Genomic DNA, 20,013 nt, shown 5'->3' on the forward strand with positions numbered 1-20,013 from the left:
TACTTGAAATTCACACTTGGGAGGTTGTGCTGAAAAAAATGACTCCAAACATGGCAGGTTAAACCACTTTTAGGGTGAAATATAAAGCAAATTTAAAATAGTCCAAAAAACGTCCAGTTTCACCCTAGACCCCAGAGGGTTAAGAGACTTTAGATTTGTATTTTTGATTAAAACCTTTTATGTTTTGAATGTCTACACTTCTCACTATGTAGTTGATTTTAACAACAAAAGCAGTGTTCTGTGAAGGTGTAATAGATGCTGCTTATCTAAACGTGTGTTTTCTGACACTGATCAACTTTCTCCCATTCTCAAATATTTGGATAGCTCTTGCTTCCTTTTTGTTTTGACAGCATCTGGTGCGTGCGGTTTCTGTCCTCCCTCTAATGTTTCCATCTTTCCCTCTGCCCCCAGGTGTTCGGCTTGTTCCTGTGGATTGTGTGCTGGACAGATCTCTTCTACACGTTCCACGAGCTGCGCCAGGGCCACAGCCAGCCGCCCATTTACTTCATCACCCCGCTGGTGCTCGGGATGACCATGGTGAGAAAACGCGCCCGGCGGCACGTTTCCAAAACCGCGTTCATTTAAATAGTCACGCAACCGCGAGCGCCGTTGACACAGAACAGAGATTTCACTGTGGCTATATAAATCCCGTTTTTTTACATATGCAAATTCCAAACTGCAGAGCAGACGGCGAGGACGTGTGTACGCGTCGAGAAAAGATAAAGAGTCACAAGTGACAAGCGAGCGGTGCCACCATTACTGCTGAAATATTCTCTTTGCTTAAGGTGGAATGGCGAAGGTTAGGAGAAGCTTGCAGAAAGCTGTACAGAAATAACAATCTGCCCATTGTAAGAACTTTATTTTGCTTCAGGAAGTGGAACTTGGGACAAACCTAAGCCTCTTAAAGAGACACTTCGGCCAATTTGAAGCAGTGTTCTGCGTAAAAGTTCTGAACAAATAACTTCTTGAACAGCCTCGGTTTGAAGGAACAGAGTACTGACAGGCTGACAGAGTCCAAATGCAGCTGATATTAAAGCGGATTGTCGCCTTCTTTAAACCGCTTCAGTCTTTAAAAATTAATAGCACTTCATATGAATGTGATTATTAATACCATTAGAACCGATTACCGTATTTTCCGGAATATAAAGGCGCACTTAAAAGCTTTTAATTATCTCAAAAAACGACAGTGCGCCTTATAATCTTGAGCGCTGTATATGTAAGAAGTCGTGATGTTTTAGTACGACTTTGTTAAACTACAAAGCCGCGCCGCTCGCAGCATTAAGCCTCAGTTAGAGTCGCGCACAGACCTGAGTGAGCGGTGGAGGTGTTCATACTTGACGCTTACGTCAGTGCAGTATTCTTCCGTGAGTTTTGAGCCGTTTGATTATCTTTGTGATCACAGAGGGATCGTATAAATGCTGATACAGGCGAACCAGCTCCGCTAGAGCAGCGGAAATCGTCCATTTTGAACGGAGAGCGCAAAGTTACAAAAATTGGGAGGTGCACGACAATGCGCCTTACATATGACAAAAGTCATTGTCAGTGCGTCTTAAAATCCAGTGCGCCCTACAGTGTTGGAAATACGGTACATTTTTAGTTTGTGGTTATTGTAGCAGAAAGAGAATAACATTCCTGCTGGATGTGACTGAGGCCGCACTGGAAGTGCTGCTATTTGCAGCTCAAAATAACCAAATTATTTTTAAATAACCACGTAATGTGGTGTCCAGGTTTAGAAAATAGCGTTGGTATGAAGTGCTGTAAAATCTTTTGAGACTGGAGTTCTAATACAACAGCAAGCGACTGTGATTCTGACTGCCTTCCGACTAGCTGTTAGCTTGTTAGCCTCAAAACTTGTTCAGAAAACTAGCTACAACTTCTGAAAGCACTTCGAAATGGCCAACACGCTCCTTGAAGCCATCTGTTCGCGTGGCTAAAGAGACAAACCCTGTAATCTGTGTAGATTAGCCGTCTACTCGCTCTGTGATCCTCTACATAAATTCAGATTACAAGAGAAGGAGGATCAAACATTTACTGGAGGAGATGTTTAGATGACACAGCGACGTGACTCAGAAGTGGCTGCTTCCAGCACGATTTGGCACTGTTTAATGGAAAAAGCCTACCTGTTGTTCAGCAATGATAGAGAAAAGTAGCTTTGTTTATATCATTAAAGTATTGACAAAATAAAATGAGAAACTAGAAGAAAATCTGTGATCCTGCACTCATGCGGCACCTTCATGTTCAGTTCTTTTTACCTGCCTCCCCTGTGGTTATTAAAGCAGTTCGTCCGTTTGATAAGGGAGAAGAGAGAGGCTCGCTGACTTTCTGCTTTTGCAGAAAATGTAAACACAAAGTTGCACTCCCGTCGGCCATTTTACGGGAATTTAAAACACAGCTGTCGGATATCTTATTGCATTCTCGATGAAAACTGGTTTATCTGCTGCAACTGTTGCATGCGACTGAAAAAATCCCCCATAAGTAAATGCAAACTGAACCGTTTAGTTTTTGATTTCCTGCAGTAAAATTAAGTCTGAAACAGTCCTGCAGGGAACTTTTTGTTCCAGCAACAGCCGTCTCCCCCTGTGATCATAAGAAAAAGATGTGATGCAGAAAGAAAAAGTCTTAACTAAGCCTGAACTCTAAACTTAATGTTGAGTATTACATATTGCAAACAACGCTTATGGTCTAAATCTAATGTAAATGAAAAAAGATAGGACAGGAGACACCGTCCTGCTCCTTCACGCTGATGAGCGATCATGTCTTTGTGTTGCTGCTGTCTGAGTGTTATAACTCAACTTTGTTTTAAGATGCCATAAAGACTGTTTGGCTTGTGGTTACGGCAGCCACGTAACAAAACAGGAGGAGATTTTACAGGTGCGGAGATATCTGTGGGAGCTCCCTGCATAGCAGCAGGAAACGGGCAGAGCTGGAAGGAATTTAAGGCCAAGCATTCCTTGAAGCAGGGCTGGCGCAGTGGGGCAGTGGTTAGAGCGGTCGCCTCCCAGCAAGAAGGCTACAGGTTCACTTCCTTTGTGGGTGAAGTTTACATGTCCTCCCTGTGCACACGTGGGTTTACTTCGGGTGCTACGGTATCCGCCCACAGCACGTTTTTGGTCTCTTAGGCTCCTTAGTAACTCTAAATTGTCCCTAGATGTGAGTGAGAGCGTGAGTGGTTGTCTCATTTGTCTCTATGTGTCCCTGTGATGGACTTGTCCAGGGTTTCCCCCACCTCCCGCACATTGACTGCTGGAGATATGCACCTGCTCCCCGCGACCCAGAAAGGAGAAGTGGTTAAAAGAAAATGGATGGATGGATTGCTTGAAGTAACGCATATCACCCGCTGCTTCTACAATAAGATCTTATATTTAGAAATGACAGAGTTGTAGCTATGGCTGCCATCTTGATTAGTGACCAGTTAATTGGAAATAAAGTTTTCAGGATGTTTTTAATGGTGTTTGAAACATTAAATATAAATTTACAGATGTTTCATTGTCTCAAAAGGCTAAAAAAAAATCAAATCAGAATCCACAACGTTTTGAAAATCTGAGTCTGGAATAGTTCAGAACTTTTAAAAATAAAAAAAGAAAAATTGTATGGAAACCCTGACATTTAAAACGACTTTTCAGAAGGAGCGTATTGTCAAAAAGATCTGAATGCCGGATAACAGCAAACCCTGATAATTTGTGGATTAGCGCGTCCCGCTCCGTGTTTGACAGGGCATGGGTTTCAGTGAAAGGCCGGTCCCCGTCAGAGTGCAGTGTACCTCACATGCCCTAACCTAACGGAGTCTCTCCCCCTCTCCCCCCGCCCCCCAATTTCATCCCCTTCCTCAGCTGTTGGCCACATTTCTGATCCAGTATGAGAGGTTACGAGGGGTTCAGTCCTCGGGGGTCCTCTTCATCTTCTGGTTCCTGTCTGTGGTTTGTGCTATTGTGCCTTTCCGCTCCAAGATCCTGAAGGCCTCCAGCCAGGTGAGAATGTTTGTCGCCGCCGCCGCCTGCTGCCCGTCCTTCCTCGCAGCCGCAACACCACCCTCATATCATTCTTCTTTACCTCTTACTGTCTGAACTGAAACTCTCATTCCTGTTTTTTTTTTTTAGCTCCTCTACCTCTCATACCCCTGAGGCTGTATGGTATTTAAGGATACTTGAGCAGTCACTGTTGGCTGCGTGTTTCCTCTGTGTTGTTTTAGGTGGCGCTTAGGTGTTTACAGTGAGTAGATGTTTTTGAGGAGGTCAGCTCAGGCCGCCGCTAAGCACCGAGGGGGAATAGTTGGCTTGTTTCTAGGCGTACTTCTCTTACTTTCAGTGCTCGCAGCTCTGCAGCAGAGTTGGAGCAGACTCTGCAGGCTGCAAGACGAGACAGTCTGTGGTGTCACGATGTGGAGAAATGTGAAAAATGTAAAAGATGCAAGTAAAAAAAAAAAATCCCCACTCCTTGCATGCAGCAGTTTGGGACCTTAGTGTGCTGGTTACTTCAGGGCAGTTTTTGACAACAGCTCTGATGCGGTGGATAACCTGGCTGAGGACTCGCACTTGTGGCTTTCCGAGCGGTTTGGTTCTAATCTACTTGTAATACAAAACTCCAATCAGACTTGTAAGCAAAGTGATTAGTGACCCAGTTAATAGCTCGGCTTCAAAGGCCAAAAAGTGTTGTTTTTAAGCAGGAAAGGGTATTTAAATTTCAATCACAGATTCTGATTTTTATGCAGAAAAGTTGTATTGAAGAGTTGTGCCATTTTTTGTAGCAAGTATTGGATTTTACTTCAAGGAGGATTGAATCGGTTGTTGATTGAACCTGCACGAAATAATGTTTTTTATACTGGCAGTGGAAAATGTATGCAGTTTAATTCAGTTTATTTATATGACGCCAATTCACAACAAAAGTAACCTAAGGACATGGCACAAAAACATTCAGATACATGATAAAATGCCAATTAGTAAAAGTTATTTTTCAAAGAAATCCAGCAAATTGTGTCAAATCTTCATTTCCCACATCCTGAGCAGCACGTTGGTGACAGTGGAAAGGAATGACTCCCTTTTAACAGGAAGAAACCTCCAGCAGAGCTAGAACCAGGATGGGCAACCATCTGTTTGGACCGGATGGGGTTCGATCAGGGGTGTCAAACTCCAGGCCTCGAGGCTCCGCTGTCCTGGGAGTTTTAGGTTTTTCTGCTCCAACACACCTGATTTAAACGGCTTAATTACCTGCTCACCAAATCAGCAAGTTCTACAGGAGCACGGCAACAAGACATCCATTTAAACCAGGTGTTTTAAAGCGAGGACACGTCTAAAACGTGCAGGAGAGCGGCCCCCCGAGGAGCGGAGTTTGACGCCGTTGTGTTAGAGGACAGGAAAGAGACGCAGACAAACACAGAATGACAGGTCCAGGTGGGGTTTCTATAGAAAGGAAGACAAAGAAAGACATGTTTATGATAGCAGCAGGAAATCTAGTTAAAAATACAAACATGAAGCAGAGGAAGACTAAAGACAGCAGCAGAGGGAGGAAATATGGTCAGTTTGTCCTCCAGCAGTCTGAGCTTATAGCAGCAGAACTAAAGGAGAGCTCAGGAAACCCAACAAACCCTAACTATAGGATTTATCAAAAAGGAAAGTCTTAGACAGAGTGTTAGCCTCACAGGGAGGTTGCTCCTAGTAAAATCCCTTTGTTTTCACTGTTTAACCTGAATAGTTTTTTTTTATTTTTGTTTTTCCAATAGGTTTTAAAATTACCCACATTGTTTGGTTCATTCTAACGACTCACTGTACATTACTTCACCCAGATGGGCGGTTTACAATTTGTTGATCATTTGGCACCATTCGAGCTCATCTCTCCCACAGAAAGTAAAAGTAGAGAAAAAGGGGAGAAATAGTTGTGAAACTAGAATTTCTGTTGATTGCATCTGCCGCTCAACATTTCAACAGGCAGCGTTCTATAAAGCCTAAAAGTAATTTGGGGTTCTTTTTTGGCGATAGTTTAAGCTCTGACAAAGTGCCTACGTTTTGTCGTATAAACTGTGATGGTTTATACATCAAAACCCACGCATGGCTGCCACTCCAGCACCAGTTCAGTCATTCGTGTAAAGTCCAACGTTTAAACTCTGAATGATGTCTCTACTGTGAAATCCGTCTGAGCCTCAGAGCTCGTTTCCAAAATCCTGTCGCTGTGCATGTGAACACTTTTTTCGGATTTTGTCTACCCCATTCATGGGCTACCAAAAGTCAAAGCAGCACATGTTGTTGTTAAGGTTCTTTTAAAGCCGTGGGAGGAGTAGCATAAATCAAAAGTTGTGACGGATATAGAAGATTAACAGGTAAATAGTAATAAAGGTGCTTCAGCTCTTATGCATTTGCATCCTTAATTACGTGTCAACACAAATCGCATGTAAAGCTGTCGTTTCGCGTAAGGTAATACCACTTTGACATTCTCCTCTACAATATTTTTCCCGCTCTATGATGTACAGGTTCTCCGCTCTAAGCGGAATACTTTCTTGCTTTCGTGAAAAGGCTCGAGCTTGTGTTAAAAAGCCCATAATAACTGGATTATGGTCCATAATCAGAGTAATGCTTACCCTCAATTAACCTGTTTGCACAGTTTAAGACTGGCAAGTAAAGGTGCGTTTAGTATGTTGAGATTCTTATTGAATGGGAGGAAAAATGCAAGTCATCGTTAACGCACGGAGCTAAGCTTCATTCCCGCCTGACTGTCAGCATCTTGTCAGTTCATAGCAGACTGCACCTTCCTCTCCAAGCATTTTAGAGTGCAAAAGGTGTGTCTGAGTGTTGTCACAGGTGAATTGTTTCTTTAGTTTCCGTTCCCTTCTTCTTACACCTAATGAATGGAATGCAGCAACGTGTCTCAAAGTTCAGGGCTGCATTTGTTCCCGCCGTCGAATCAAGAACATCCACAAGCGATCGTCGAGTTTTTACTTGAAAGTCTTCTATATTTTTGAGAGGAAAGTCCAAAACTACTAAGGCAGAAAGCTGAGGAGGCTTGCCTTGCGCTGCTGTAATCATGCTAAAAAAATAAACGTGATTTTAGAAAAGTGCAAGACGTTTTTGACACTGAAAGGTGGAGCATCGCTTCACGGTTATCTTCAGCTGATCGCATAGAAATTGCGTGGGTGCTGGGAGTGCTGATGGATAAATAGATTAACTTCCAGCTATTCATTTGAATTCATTTGAATAGATGAAAGTTGATCTATGCACATTTCTCTTTGGCTGCACTGTCTGGTTGGTGATGAAATTAAAACGATCGCATTTCAGCCTCCGGACATATTTACTCCTGGTCTCTGAATTTTGACGTTATTCTCCAGTGTAATGTTCAGTGACTTTCGGCAGCGGTATGTAGGCAAAATTTGTTAAATATCGCAATAAACATTCCCACAACAGCAAATGGTTTGGGGCAAACTGAGCTCAGACATGCTGTACGCCACAGCAGAAACATCCTTCAGAGTTAAAATCGGGTCACAGAAAGTAGGACACTTTTCTGATTAGTCAGCAGCTCCTGAGTCATGTAAAGAGTCCACAAACAGATGAGCTGGCATTTTGATATCTTTAACAATCACAGTCGTTTGATTTTTTTTTTTTTTTGAGATTTTAACCACAGAACGTTTAAATTGAGAGCGTAATGATGCACGCTAAATGTTGAGTTAAACTTTCTACAGTTCCTAAATCAACATGTGGCACTGTCGTCTTTGTCTCTCACTGCTGTAGGACTGATGGGTTTCTCTTGAATCCCCCCCTAGAGTTCACACATCCAAACTCTCATTGACTCCCATTGCATCTGAGCTCAGAATTTTCCTCTTCAGAACTGAAAGTGAACCATCCCTTTAACATATCTCCTACATAAAACACTGTAGAAACCTAAAAAAATTAGCGTGTGACAACTGGGCTCAAAAACGGACGTTTTCAGTACAACTTATAGCTTTTGCACAGTAACTGTTTATCTGCCCACGTTTCTGTCTTTGTCTCATTGAGAGTGCCATCCAGGAGTGAGAGACACAGGTGTGTGGTAACCATGGTGACCACCACTTTCAAATTATTGCCCCCCCCCAAAAAAAAATGCTTCCATACATGCCCTGATCCACAATATTGCGCTTCAGTTTATGCGAACACTATTTGACTGGCGCTGCTCGCAGGCGGACGAACTGAATCCCTTGTTTTTCTTTTCAGAGCGACGTCCCAGACAAGCTGCGGTTCACCACGTTCTACTTCTACTTTGGCCTGGTGGTTTGTGAGCTGATCCTGTGCTGCTTTAATGAGAAACCCCCTCTTTTCTCCGATGTCGTCACCGACCCTGTGAGTTCGGCACGCGCCGTCCGCGAAGCACATCTGTGTAACATCTGAGCATCCTAAACGTCCACGCTGAGGTCCTGTGAGCAGCTGACGGCTGCTCACAGAGATTTGTCCACTTTACCAATGTTTCACGACCATGACCTGCTTTTTTCCCCCCATTTTTTTAACATTTATTTCCTCTCAGAATCCCTGCCCCGAGACCACAGCGGGTTTTCTTTCCACCGTGACTTTTTGGTGGTTCACGAGGTGAGCTTGACTCTCTTCTTTTCTAAAATAATTTCCCTCCTGATTATTCATTTCAGCTCAACTAACCCTTTACCTTACATGATTACACAGCTCATTCCCACACTGGCTATAAAATGTGGCCCGTTGATGACAAGAAAGGCAAAATATTTCTGAAGTAACCAACAACAGACTCCTAAAGAACATCATTCAAAGAATAAAACTGGCTATACTACACAGATTTAACAGCGCTAAATAGATGCACGCCTGACACTCTCTTTATATGCACTGCATAAACAGACACCAAATCATCTGCACTACTATTCTTTGAACCAGGAATAAATTTAGGGATTGTCATAAATCTTACACTTTAATTTTACTGAGTCCAGCTACATGAAGAGTAGAGCAACTTCAAACTGTAACTTTGCTCATGTACCCTAAATTTGAAGCAGAGAGGCAGAGAAATACCTTGAAACAACTCGTTCATCAAGCAGTATTTACCACACTTATAGCAGAGCTTGCGTTTGTCAACTGCTTGACCCTATATGTCTACTTTACTTTCCAGCTGTTTCTCTTCTGTTTTAGTAACGATGTTTGATCAACTACGTCTCCCATTGTTTTGGGAAAAACTCCTACAAATAACACAACAAAATGTGCAGCTTTTTTCCTGCAATAGTGCGCTTAAGGCATTTCATTGTAGCACACTGTAGATTAAATCTGCAAAAAAAAAAAAAAAAAAGCAAAAATCTTCCTCATACACAACAATTGGATTTTGGCAAAATGAACGAGAAAGCCCATTCCTCATCGGATCAGACATGTTTCTGCTGTGAAACATCAGTCAGGGTTTTTTAAACGAGTCACAGAAAGTTGACTAAACTTAGATTTTGATATTTTTAATGGTTTTCGTGCAGTCGCAGTTTAAGTTCTACGATTTTGGGAACGTTTACCACAGAATGAATTTGAGCTCTCCTTAATTTTTTTTGCTAGCAAAGTCTTCCTATTCCCACAAACTTTACACTTCTAATACAGGTTACACATCAAAACATGGATATTTTTTGTTTTCTTTCACCCAGTGTGCTTTAGGCCTTTGGATTTTCTCTCAAATATCCCCAGAGTGCAGAGTGCGCCCATCCAAACTCTCATTGACCTCCATTGTGTTTGAGCTCAGACTTTTCTCTCCAAAACCGAAAGTGAAGGGTCTTTTAAACTTGTCGCATTTCGTACATAAAACACTGCAGACGCCTAAAAATTGACATGTGACGACTGGATGCTTCTGCCACTAATAGTTTGGTAATTAAATGGTACGTTTTGAAGCCTAATGAATATTTCACAAATTCCAATTGCTCCTCTACAAATGCGTGATGGTCTTTGTTGCAACAGCTTTTTGTTGCTGCATTTGTTATTTAGCAGGGGAAACTTTTTGAGTTGAGAACAGTATGACAACTGAATATTTTAGAGAAGTGTAAAAGTAACGGCCGCGCCCTGTGACTACAGCATGTCCTACAATCTTCTAAGATATGCCTGCGCTGTCACTAGATTGAGAACCGGAATCAGGCATTTTACAGCGAGTGTCCGGGCTTTACGGGCACACATTCGTAACGAGCCAAAGAGCTGGAAGGACAACAGGAGATTTGGGCAGTTGTGATTTTATTTGTGCAGAGACCTCAGCTCTGTAAACACATGATTCAACTGTTTACTTGCGCGGTCTAAACACAACTACCGGTAAGATGTGTTCCTTTCCCGTCTCGGTGTGGCGACCGAGCTGGTTAAATGTCTGAAACAAACGGCGGCGTTTGTATATCGTGCGCACAGATCTCTGCCCACACGAGCTGGTTTCGGACTTGTTCGCGCCGCTTCTTTACGCCACATTAAAGATGACCGTTTTCGGTGTCGGGTTACGGTAACTCTTACAGGAGACTGGCGCTTCCTCACTCACATCACTTGCTGTTTGTTTCAGAAGTAGAAAAAAAACCTAAAAATGTAATTTTTGAAGAAATTTAAGCACTTTTTATTAATGTTGTTTAAAGTCCAAAATCTCAGCTTTGTTTGGAAAATGCTTCAAACCAGTTTTTTAATGAAGTCCCAAGGTGCTTAATTACAATTATCACATCTGGGAAATCCTTTTTTAATATTTTTACAAAAATGGCAGAGATAAAGGACTTTAGTTCCAGAGCCGTCTTTTGATTAATGAATGACTGACCTAAATTGTTGTTCCTCTCTCCCAGTTTGGCCATTAAAGGTTACAAAATGCCCCTGGAAGCCAAAGACCTGTGGTCCCTGAACCAGCGCGACAGCTCCAAGGTGATGGTGCCTAAATTCCTCAGAGAGTGGGAGAAGGAGCAGGCCAAGGCCAAGAGGTACGAGGGGGTGGGATTGATGACACGTTGTTGTTTGCTGAAATCTGGAGCGTAGGTAAAATGTTTCTCATCTGACTGAGTCCTTGTCACAGTGTGTGATTACATACAAAAACAGCAGGTTGTTGAAAGGTTTAGGGGATTGTATTTACCCTGCATAATTTAAAATACCAAAAACCTCAGTATTTCCATCTATAAGTAATTAAGTTTATTTTTTTATTGCCCGACTTTCGGCCTGTGTCTGTCTGGTAGCAAAAATATATCATCAACCACTTTTGGAGTGAACCCAATCCAAGATGGCTGCCACTGCTAATCCACTTTAGTCAACACAAAAATTGCGTATCACTCTGGCAGTTTGGCCAATATCGAGCTAAAATTTGATTGCGGTAGTAGTTGAGAGGGATTCACGCCACACTTTTATCGTGTGATCCTCTCGCATCGAATGAGATCATCCATTTTTCATAGCTCGACCAAAACGGCTACAACTCTCTCCAGACATATGTTTATGTTTCTTATGTTTATGTGCCTTTAGCACAGATGAGTACATTTAGGCTACGCTTGTTTGTAATTTAACCTAAGGTGACATGAACACCTCGGCTTCCTTGCGAGACCACATGAAAGAGAGGGTGCAGGTTTTTGCAGGTCACAGCTCTGTGTGCGTTTGTGTGTGTGTGTGTGTGCGCAGATTAGTTGGGGCGGGGGGGGATCCCCTGGTTTGTGCACAACTCAAACTAGGAAGGTGCTTCCTCTACTTCTTACCAAAACTGATTTAAACAGCAAAGATGGCAAGTTTATAAAAAACAAACCTCTTTGTGGATATTCAGAGGGCATTCAATTTTTGTATGGTTCCTGCCATTATATCTTCTGTGTGGCTTTCTTATTTTTTGTCCTCAAGTTCTCTCTGTAGAGTAAATGACTTTTCTAATTTCTGTTGAATTGGTTTCCCTAGCTTAAAGTTTTCAGCTAAACACTAAAGTCATTTCTTGGCTACCCGAAACAGAACTTCGGTGCTGTATTGTATGATTTGAGAGAACGGCAAAAAGAAAAAGAAAACATGTTTGACAAGTTTTCTGAACTCTGGCCTGTATCGTGCTGTTTCTTCTCGGTGCTGTAGCCTTCCTGTCGGTTTCACCCTGTGGTTCTGTACTGAGAGCAGCTTGTAAAAGGATATCGAAAAGCGTTTTCACTTTTTTTTTTTTTTTTTACGTAAGTGGGTTGCAAAAGTAATTCACCCTTTTGGCATTTTCTTTTTTTTTTTTTTTTTTTTTTTTTTTTTTTTTTTTTTTTTTTGAAGATGCAAAACAGAATAAAACCGAAGACCTGAGCTTGCTTAACTATTCTTTTACCAAAATCAATGCTGTGTGGAGCAGTGTTGTCCAATCCGGGTTCTGGAGGGCCACTATCCTGCAGGTTTTAGTCGTTTCTCTGCTCTTCAGCAGGTCTTCGAGTTCTGCAGAAGCCTGTAATCACTCGGGTCTTTTTTTCTCTTTTTTTGGTTACCCCAAACATCCAATTCACCGCCTTCCACAGTGAACCGAATCTGCCCAACCAGGCCGCGTACGCCAAGCCCCCACCTTCGACCTCCAACCACACTGCAGGAGGAGGGGAGCTGGGCGAAAGCAGCCCAGAGGAGGTGGAGGTGCTGCTGTCCAGTCAGAAAGCCACCTCACGCCAGCCGTCCTTCCTGCGAGCGCTCATCAAAGCCTTCGGTCCCTACTTCCTGATTGGCTCAGCCTTCAAGCTCCTGCAGGATGTCATCACCTTCATCAACCCCCAGCTGCTCAGGTGAACGACTTTACTACCCCGTTGTCTTTGCTGCAACACATTGGGAACAGCCATTGTTCCAGTGCAGTTGGATCATGATTTTTCGGGACCCTTTTTGCATGCTGTATTTGTGTGTTTGCATCTTGGTTTGCTTTATCCAAAGCAGGGTCGCTGCCTTTATTTCAAATGTATGCTGTCTTTGTTTAGGATGTAAATGTGTTTCGTCTTCGTGTTTCAAAGAGCCCAGGGTGAAAACAAAACATGCTGCAAACAAACCTTATCTCTGAACATTAGCCAAATAAGAGATCAGATAGTTAACCACATATATTTCCATATATGTGTTTTGGCATTAAAATAATATTCAAGATTGCTTTTATCAAACAAACTTACCATAGCAAATGTCACAGGGACACAAAATTACCATCTTTTTTTTTTTTTTTATGTAAAGGGCCCTCGTTATGACAGTTACCTTCCAGATAAGTCTTTTACATCTATTTGTAAATGATTCCCTAATGTAACAGTGAAAACTGCTTAAAATTGAAAAGTGAAACAATTTATTGTCTGCTTTATCGTTACATAATGAGCCATTACCAAAACATGTTCTAATATGTCCAACAATAAAGATAGAAGGAAGCTTTTGACACACTTTTTACACAAAATGCAACATACAGACTTTAGGATTTCCATCAAAATTATTAGAGTTAATTCCTTGTTTCAGACAACAAATAACTTTTCCTTTTCAGTCCATTTTAAGCATTGACAAATTACCTACACAAGCACTAATCCCACGTTTTGTTTTACTTTATTGAATCGTGATGACGCTTTTTCTCCCATATGTTCGGTTTCACAAGTTTACTGATCTAAAAAGGCTGAGAAAATACAGGAAGTGAAGGAAGCCACCAGTAAAACGAAGCTTGTTTAGAGAGTGAGCACATTAGCTGAGCAGCATGGTAAGGGCAGTATCACACTGGGCTGTGACTGCTGCTAGCTAAAGGCACAAAATTGCAAGAAAAGATGCAAATTTTCACTTGGCGTCTCACTGAATTGGTGCTGACTACACATTTGCACATGTACGTAACTGCAAATATACATTTCTGCTGATTTTGATTATGATTTTTTTTTTTTTAAAGTGTCTTAATTACGGCTCAGTTTGATCACAGTTTATTCAGTTTTTTTTTTTGTCTCCAATTATTACAGTTTGGTCATCAAACCTTGCCAAAGTTATTTCACGTTTCTCCCACTTTTAAACCAAATTGAGAACAGTTCCAGACGCCTGCGGCGGCTTTGTGATTATTTGTCATGCAAACTTTTTTGAACATGCTAAAAGTTTCCTGTAAGATACAAGCTTGAGGCAGCTTGTCAAGCTACTATCAGGCTGCCTAAAACTGTTCCGATGTAAATTTATATATAAATGTGTGAAATCAACTGGCTTTTAATGGAGTAGCTTGCAACAGTGACATCTTTTTAAACTGTTCAGCATGCTGCTAACTTACTTGTGAAATGAACAAAAATGCATACAGGACCTTTAGAACGACAAATAGCTAAATTAAATAAACGCACAAACAAAAATCTGTATATATGTATTTATTTATTTATGAATATTGGTTATTTATACATTTTATTTGTTTACGGATTTGGGTTTCCCCAGTCCTTGAAGCACCATTTGTCGTTTTGAAAATGAATGCATGATTTGGATGATCACATGATTGCCAGCAGACATTTTAAACAATGTGGGCTTGGTTCCATGCTGATGGACAGCTGATTAAAAATATGCAGCGTGTTAATTCGGACGACCAGCATGATTTATCTGAGCAACAGATAAGACTGTGGAGCTGCAGAAACGATAATCTGTGAAAACGAGAAACTTGAAACGGTGCACGCGTCATCTAGCTACAGCTTGTATTTAGCTGAAAAAGATTGTACCGAGAGTCGTCAGATCTCCTGGTTTCAGCCCCTGCAGATAAGCAGAAGTTATATTTTATGGGACCTGACGATTTATTCTGAACGTATTCTAAAAAAATGCTAGTTTTGTTTGAAAAAATATATTGTTACTCTTACAAATTTAATTCCACAGTAATTCTCACGATTCCACCCGACTTTTTAAATGTCCCATTGTTCTATTTCCAAAACAAGTTCAGTTTTTTTTATCACAATCTATATAACTGCTTGGTCATCTGTGTAGCATACACAATGAGGAAGGCAGAGGAAGAATTGCCTTGATCATTATTTCCCTTCTGCCTTTCTAGGATGTTGATCTCATTCACAAAACAGACGAATGTTCCTGATTGGTGGGGTTACGCGCTGGCCTTCCTCATGTTCTTCACAGCCTTACTGCAAACGCTCATCCTCCACCATCACTTTCAGTACTGTTTCATCACTGGCATGAACGTCCGCACGGCGATCATCGGCGCGATCTACAGGAAGGTACGCGCCAAGCAGTCGCACTGTCCTCTAAAATAAAAGGGCTGAGCTGTAATTCTGAAGGAGAAAAAGGGCATCGGTTGTGTAAAAAAAAAAAAAAAAAAGAGTTAGAACGGTGTTTATTTCTCCTCCCTTCATTGTTCTGCAGGCACTGGTGATTACCAATGCTGCCAAGCGTTCCTCTACAGTGGGAGAGATCGTAAATCTGATGTCTGTGGATGCACAGAGGTTCATGGACCTCACCACCTTCCTCAACATGCTGTGGTCTGCTCCTCTGCAGATTATGCTGGCGCTGTATTTCCTCTGGCAGGTACACAAAGATTACAGCAAACTAATTAGTAAAATGTCCCGTATCCACTTGGCGGTCGTGACTCAGTCCACCAGAGTACAGCTTTGAAATGAAGATAGGCAGATTTTTATTTACTATTATTTGTCGTCGGTGTGGGCCGACTTGGGCATTCCTGGCTGTAGCCTAGGATGTTTTCTGTCAGAGGAAAACTCCCGCGCCGGTATCACAATACAGCTTTAGAATTACAGAAACCAAGCTGAGACAGGTTTGAGACACCTGCAAGAGCAAAGTCTGCAAGAGAGAGGAGGGCACGGTAAAACGGTGGTTATAGCTGTTGCCTCACAGCAACAAGGTCGCAGGTTCGCCCCCCGGCCTCTCTGTGTTCAAGTTTACGTTCTCCCCGTGCTCATGTGGGTTTTCTTCAGGTACTCCTCTTTCCTCCCACAGACCAAAACATGCATATTAGGTTAATTGGTAACTCTAAATTGTCTCTAGGTGGGAGTCAGCTCGTGAATGGTAGTCATGTGTGTCTCAATGTGTCCCTGTGATGGACTTGCGACCTGTCCAGGGTGTCCCCCACCTTTTGCACACTGACTGCTGGAGATAGGCACCAGCTCCCCACGACCCGGAGTGAGTGGAATGAAGCGGGTAAAGAAAATCTATGGATGGATAAAAGACTGGAGGCCTGTGTGACTCATACAAGGAAACTGAGAACCACCATGAATGTTTTGAAGTATTTTGGAGACTCCCTCACAAATGTCAAACTAGTCTCCTACAGTCGCAGCCCTCTGAGACACTCACTTAAAGTTTTCATTTTGTCTGTTTCAGGTGGAAACATTAAATTACATATAACCAGTTTCTATTTGCTGTTGTAGCTTTTATTGCTGAGTAGAACTTTAAAGAGTGGGTTTAAAGAGCTTGTAATTTGCAGCGGGGATGTCTTTTATGTTTTGTTTTGTTACATTTACATAATTTTGAGTTATATCTTGATATTAATTGACAAATGGCACCGTTTTTTTTTTTTACAGAACCTTGGTCCGTCTGTGCTTGCTGGAGTGGCTGTTATGATCATGCTTATCCCTTTTAACGCTTTCATCGCCATGAAGACACGAGCCTACCAGGTATAAACAATATTATACCAGCCACATGTGTACTGTTTATTATAAACTTTTCATTAATTATGAAATATTTTGATTTCATTAATTTAGATTACTTTCATCAAAACATTTAACACAATAATCCCCAAGGGTGCTTTTTTTGGTGACGGTTTTCAGGCTTCACTTATCTTTGGCTGTATCTCATGTAAAGTATCTTCACTCAAGACAAAGAACAGTTTGTTAAATTGTCGTCTTCAGGTGGAGCAGATGCAGTACAAGGACCAGCGTATCAAGCTAATGAACGAGATCCTGAATGGCATCAAAGTCCTCAAGCTGTACGCCTGGGAGACCTCGTTCAAGGAGAAAGTCCTGGCCATTCGGCAGAAGGAGCTCCATGTGCTGCGCAAGACGGCGTACCTGGGCGCGGCGTCCACCATGGCCTGGACCAGTGCACCTTTCCTGGTAAACTTTGTCCTCGTACCCTGACCTGACTCTTTAATGGACGGAAAACAGACCGCGATAAAAATCAGAAAAAAACCCCCCATCATTGTATGTAGTATTTCCCAAGGATGACGGTGAATATTTTAGCACTGATGTTCGCCAAAGGAGTCTTGTTAAAGGAAGTATTTTTGCTTTCAGGCAGCTTCCATCAACTCATTGGTCATATTTTACCGCCTGCGGTACAACTTGACAGGTGTTCAAATCATAAAGATTGTTATGAGAATGAACAAAGGAATTTCCCCAAATACTATTACATAAACAGGGTCATAAAAGAAAATATTTTAGTTATGTATTTGGACATGCATGTTCTCTAGCATCCATTAGGAGATGCTGCAGCACCCTTGACACCCCTACTCCTCATAGCTCCTACATAAAACACTATTAGACACATAAAAACCGGCGTGTGTAACACCCAGACACTCATCACTTACAGGTCAGGATTTTGTTTCAATACATCTTATAGTTTTTGCACAATAATTGTTTGTTTGAGGTTCACCTTTTGTGTCTGAGTTTCTGTTTGCCTGTTTTATTAGAAGTGCTATCAGTAGCAGACAGGTGTGTGGTTGCCATGTAAGGAAGCCTTTGAGCCATCCAGCTCCTGTAAGACCCTGGGTTCAAATCTGCACCCACATTAAAGCGATGGGCCGTGACGAGCTGTTGTTGCCCGTGTGTTCGCAGGTTGCCTTGACGTCGTTTGCCGTGTACGTGACCGTAGATAAGAACAACATCCTGGACGCAGAGAAGGCCTTCGTGTCGCTCTCGCTCTTCAACATCCTCAGGTTTCCCCTCAACATGCTTCCCCAAGTGATCAGCGGCCTTGTACAGGTGCCCCCCTTTCCCCCCCCCCTCTCGTCCTTTTTGGCTTTTTTGATTTCTGACATCCTCCTTTTTTTTTTACGTCATTGAGTAATTTGGGTTTGATTTTGCGTCTCAGGCCAGCGTTTCATTGAAGCGAATCCAAAGTTTCCTGAGCCACGATGAGTTGGACCCAAACTCAGTGGACAGGAAGAACGCAGGCACAGGTATGAGTTAAACGTAGCCTCTTCTCTCACTGAAGTCCTAACAGTTTATTTAAATTGCATTGTCTTCATTTTAATGCTTCTTGAAAACAAAGACAGTAGTGCATTGTTACTACATTCCTATTAGTACCTTTAACCCAGTGACTCATTGCCTACTGGGCACATAAATGGCTTATAGTTCTTCATGTGTCAACAATTCAAAACCTGTTGAAAAGAAAGTCATTTGTCATGTCGTTGGCCAACAGAGTTTTCAGTCTCGATAGTCAACGGAAAGTTTACGTGGTCTAAAGAAGATGCCCCTGTTCTGCACAAGTATGTCCTGTCAATCCACACACGGTAGTGAGCGTGTCTTGTGTTCGCATTTCGCAATCATTAAAGCGACGACTCTGTATTTTTAGCATTAATGTGATGGTGCCTCAGGGCTCCCTGCTGGCTGTCGTGGGCCACGTGGGCTGCGGAAAATCCTCCTTGATCTCTGCACTGCTGGGCGACATGGAAAAACTGGAGGGCGAGGTTTCTGTTCGGGTAGGACTTCATTCTGTGCTTTCCTTCATTTTGCATACCGCGTTTAAATTTCGCAACCACCACGGTGACTTTTGACTCCTTCGTTTCCTTAAAGGGAAATTACAGCCATTTTGAAATGTGGAAAAGTCAACGTAAAGTTAATAGCTTACCTGTTGTGTATAATTCTTTGAACGGCCTCAGTTTGGAGAAAAACTTTTATTTCTGACACGAATAAAGAGCTAATGGCTGGTCTGAATCCAGCCAAGACTAAAATGGAATGCTTTCCATCTTTAAACTGGTTCAAGTCAACCATTTCATAGTTGTTTGTGTATTTACACCACCACCAGTTTCTAATTACGCAGGTATTTACATAGAATCCTGTGGTTATTTGCAAATAGCAGCAGCAGCTGGCTATAGCACTTTTGGTGCAGCCTGTGGTCACTTTCAGCAGGAATTTAATAATATTTCTGCCAAAACAGCTGTGTAACACAAAATGTAAAGTAACACAGATGTTAATAGTATATAAATAGTGTTTTTAGGAACCGCTATGAAGTTTAGAAGAAGGCAGTGATTTGGTTTGGAAGTGGGTTCACTTGGACCACTTGGGTGAGCTAATATTGGCCTGTTTGAGCAGATCCACTTCCAAATCAGATTGCTGCTTAAAAACAACTCCAAGTCTCGTTTATTGTTCACGAGTGCAACCTCAAAATGGCCAGAATATGCCTTTAAACTCCCCACTTCAGGCTGCCAGAGATTGTTGTGTACTACTGTACATACTGTATGAGCTGTGTGTAAATGGGTTCAGTATGCTGTTTAAAGTAAGATTTTTGTGCTTATTTATGCAACATATTTATGACGCAGTTGTTTCAGTGAGTGCCAGAAAAAAATAAAAAAATTAAACAAAAACTGCATGACTAAGTCAAACACCAATAGCCACTCGAATGTCCACCCTTTAGGATAAATAATACCCTGAAACCAACCTTTCCCCCCACAGAAATGTTGCAAATCTAATTCAATAAACCTTTACGCCCGTAATATATTTGATTAATTTGTTCTCACTGATTCCTCAAATAGTTGTTACAAAGGTTTTTATGTAATCTTTTAAATAAATCTTGTTTGCTTGTGATTGGTTTTAATAAGTTGATTTTTTTTTTTTAAATAAAGACACCCTTAGATTTGGATTAACCCTCCATTTGAGCCTGTAAATATTATCTTATTGTCTTATTCACAGGCTTTTGAAAAAGACTGGACATAAACCTCAAAAAGCCTGTTTAAAAGATTCATTTTTCATCTTGTGGCTGTAAAATGTGGGCTAAGAACTGGGTACGACATAGAAACGTACAGCTACAGTCATTTAAAGGTGCATGCTGATAAAAAAAAAAACATTTCCTGGAATTAGAAAGGCTTAATGGAGCAGTTTGTAATGTGAGAGCTGAAAGAGCTCGTGTCCAGCGATGAATGGTCCCAAAGACGAGCGTCATCCGACTCTGTGGTTCCGTTTGTGACCGCGGACCACGTTCATGATCATTTTTGCATCTTGTACCTTTT

The 20,013-nt window shown here is 41.8% G+C and overlaps 1 protein-coding gene across 4 annotated transcripts in view; it reads left to right on the forward strand.

Annotated features, from left to right (window-relative positions):
- abcc3 (ATP-binding cassette, sub-family C (CFTR/MRP), member 3) overlaps positions 1-20,013 on the forward strand; it is a 58,521-nt gene that overhangs the window by 20,379 nt on the left and 18,129 nt on the right. For all 4 annotated transcript variants that reach the window (XM_017416164.3, XM_017416163.3, XM_017416160.3 and 1 more), the window contains exons 3-16: positions 412-537; positions 3,831-3,968; positions 8,172-8,297; positions 8,479-8,540; positions 10,742-10,873; positions 12,401-12,655; positions 14,881-15,058; positions 15,204-15,365; positions 16,373-16,465; positions 16,700-16,903; positions 17,621-17,767; positions 17,877-17,964; positions 18,207-18,273; positions 18,360-18,486. In XM_017416164.3, coding sequence (XP_017271653.1) covers positions 412-537; positions 3,831-3,968; positions 8,172-8,297; positions 8,479-8,540; positions 10,742-10,873; positions 12,401-12,655; positions 14,881-15,058; positions 15,204-15,365; positions 16,373-16,465; positions 16,700-16,903; positions 17,621-17,767; positions 17,877-17,964; positions 18,207-18,273; positions 18,360-18,486 — 1,905 coding nt within the window. The remainder of the gene's footprint in view (positions 1-411; positions 538-3,830; positions 3,969-8,171; positions 8,298-8,478; positions 8,541-10,741; positions 10,874-12,400; positions 12,656-14,880; positions 15,059-15,203; positions 15,366-16,372; positions 16,466-16,699; positions 16,904-17,620; positions 17,768-17,876; positions 17,965-18,206; positions 18,274-18,359; positions 18,487-20,013) is intronic.

This window comes from Kryptolebias marmoratus, linkage group LG17 (assembly GCF_001649575.2).
Source record: "Kryptolebias marmoratus isolate JLee-2015 linkage group LG17, ASM164957v2, whole genome shotgun sequence".
Taxonomy (NCBI): Eukaryota; Metazoa; Chordata; class Actinopteri; order Cyprinodontiformes; family Rivulidae; genus Kryptolebias; species Kryptolebias marmoratus.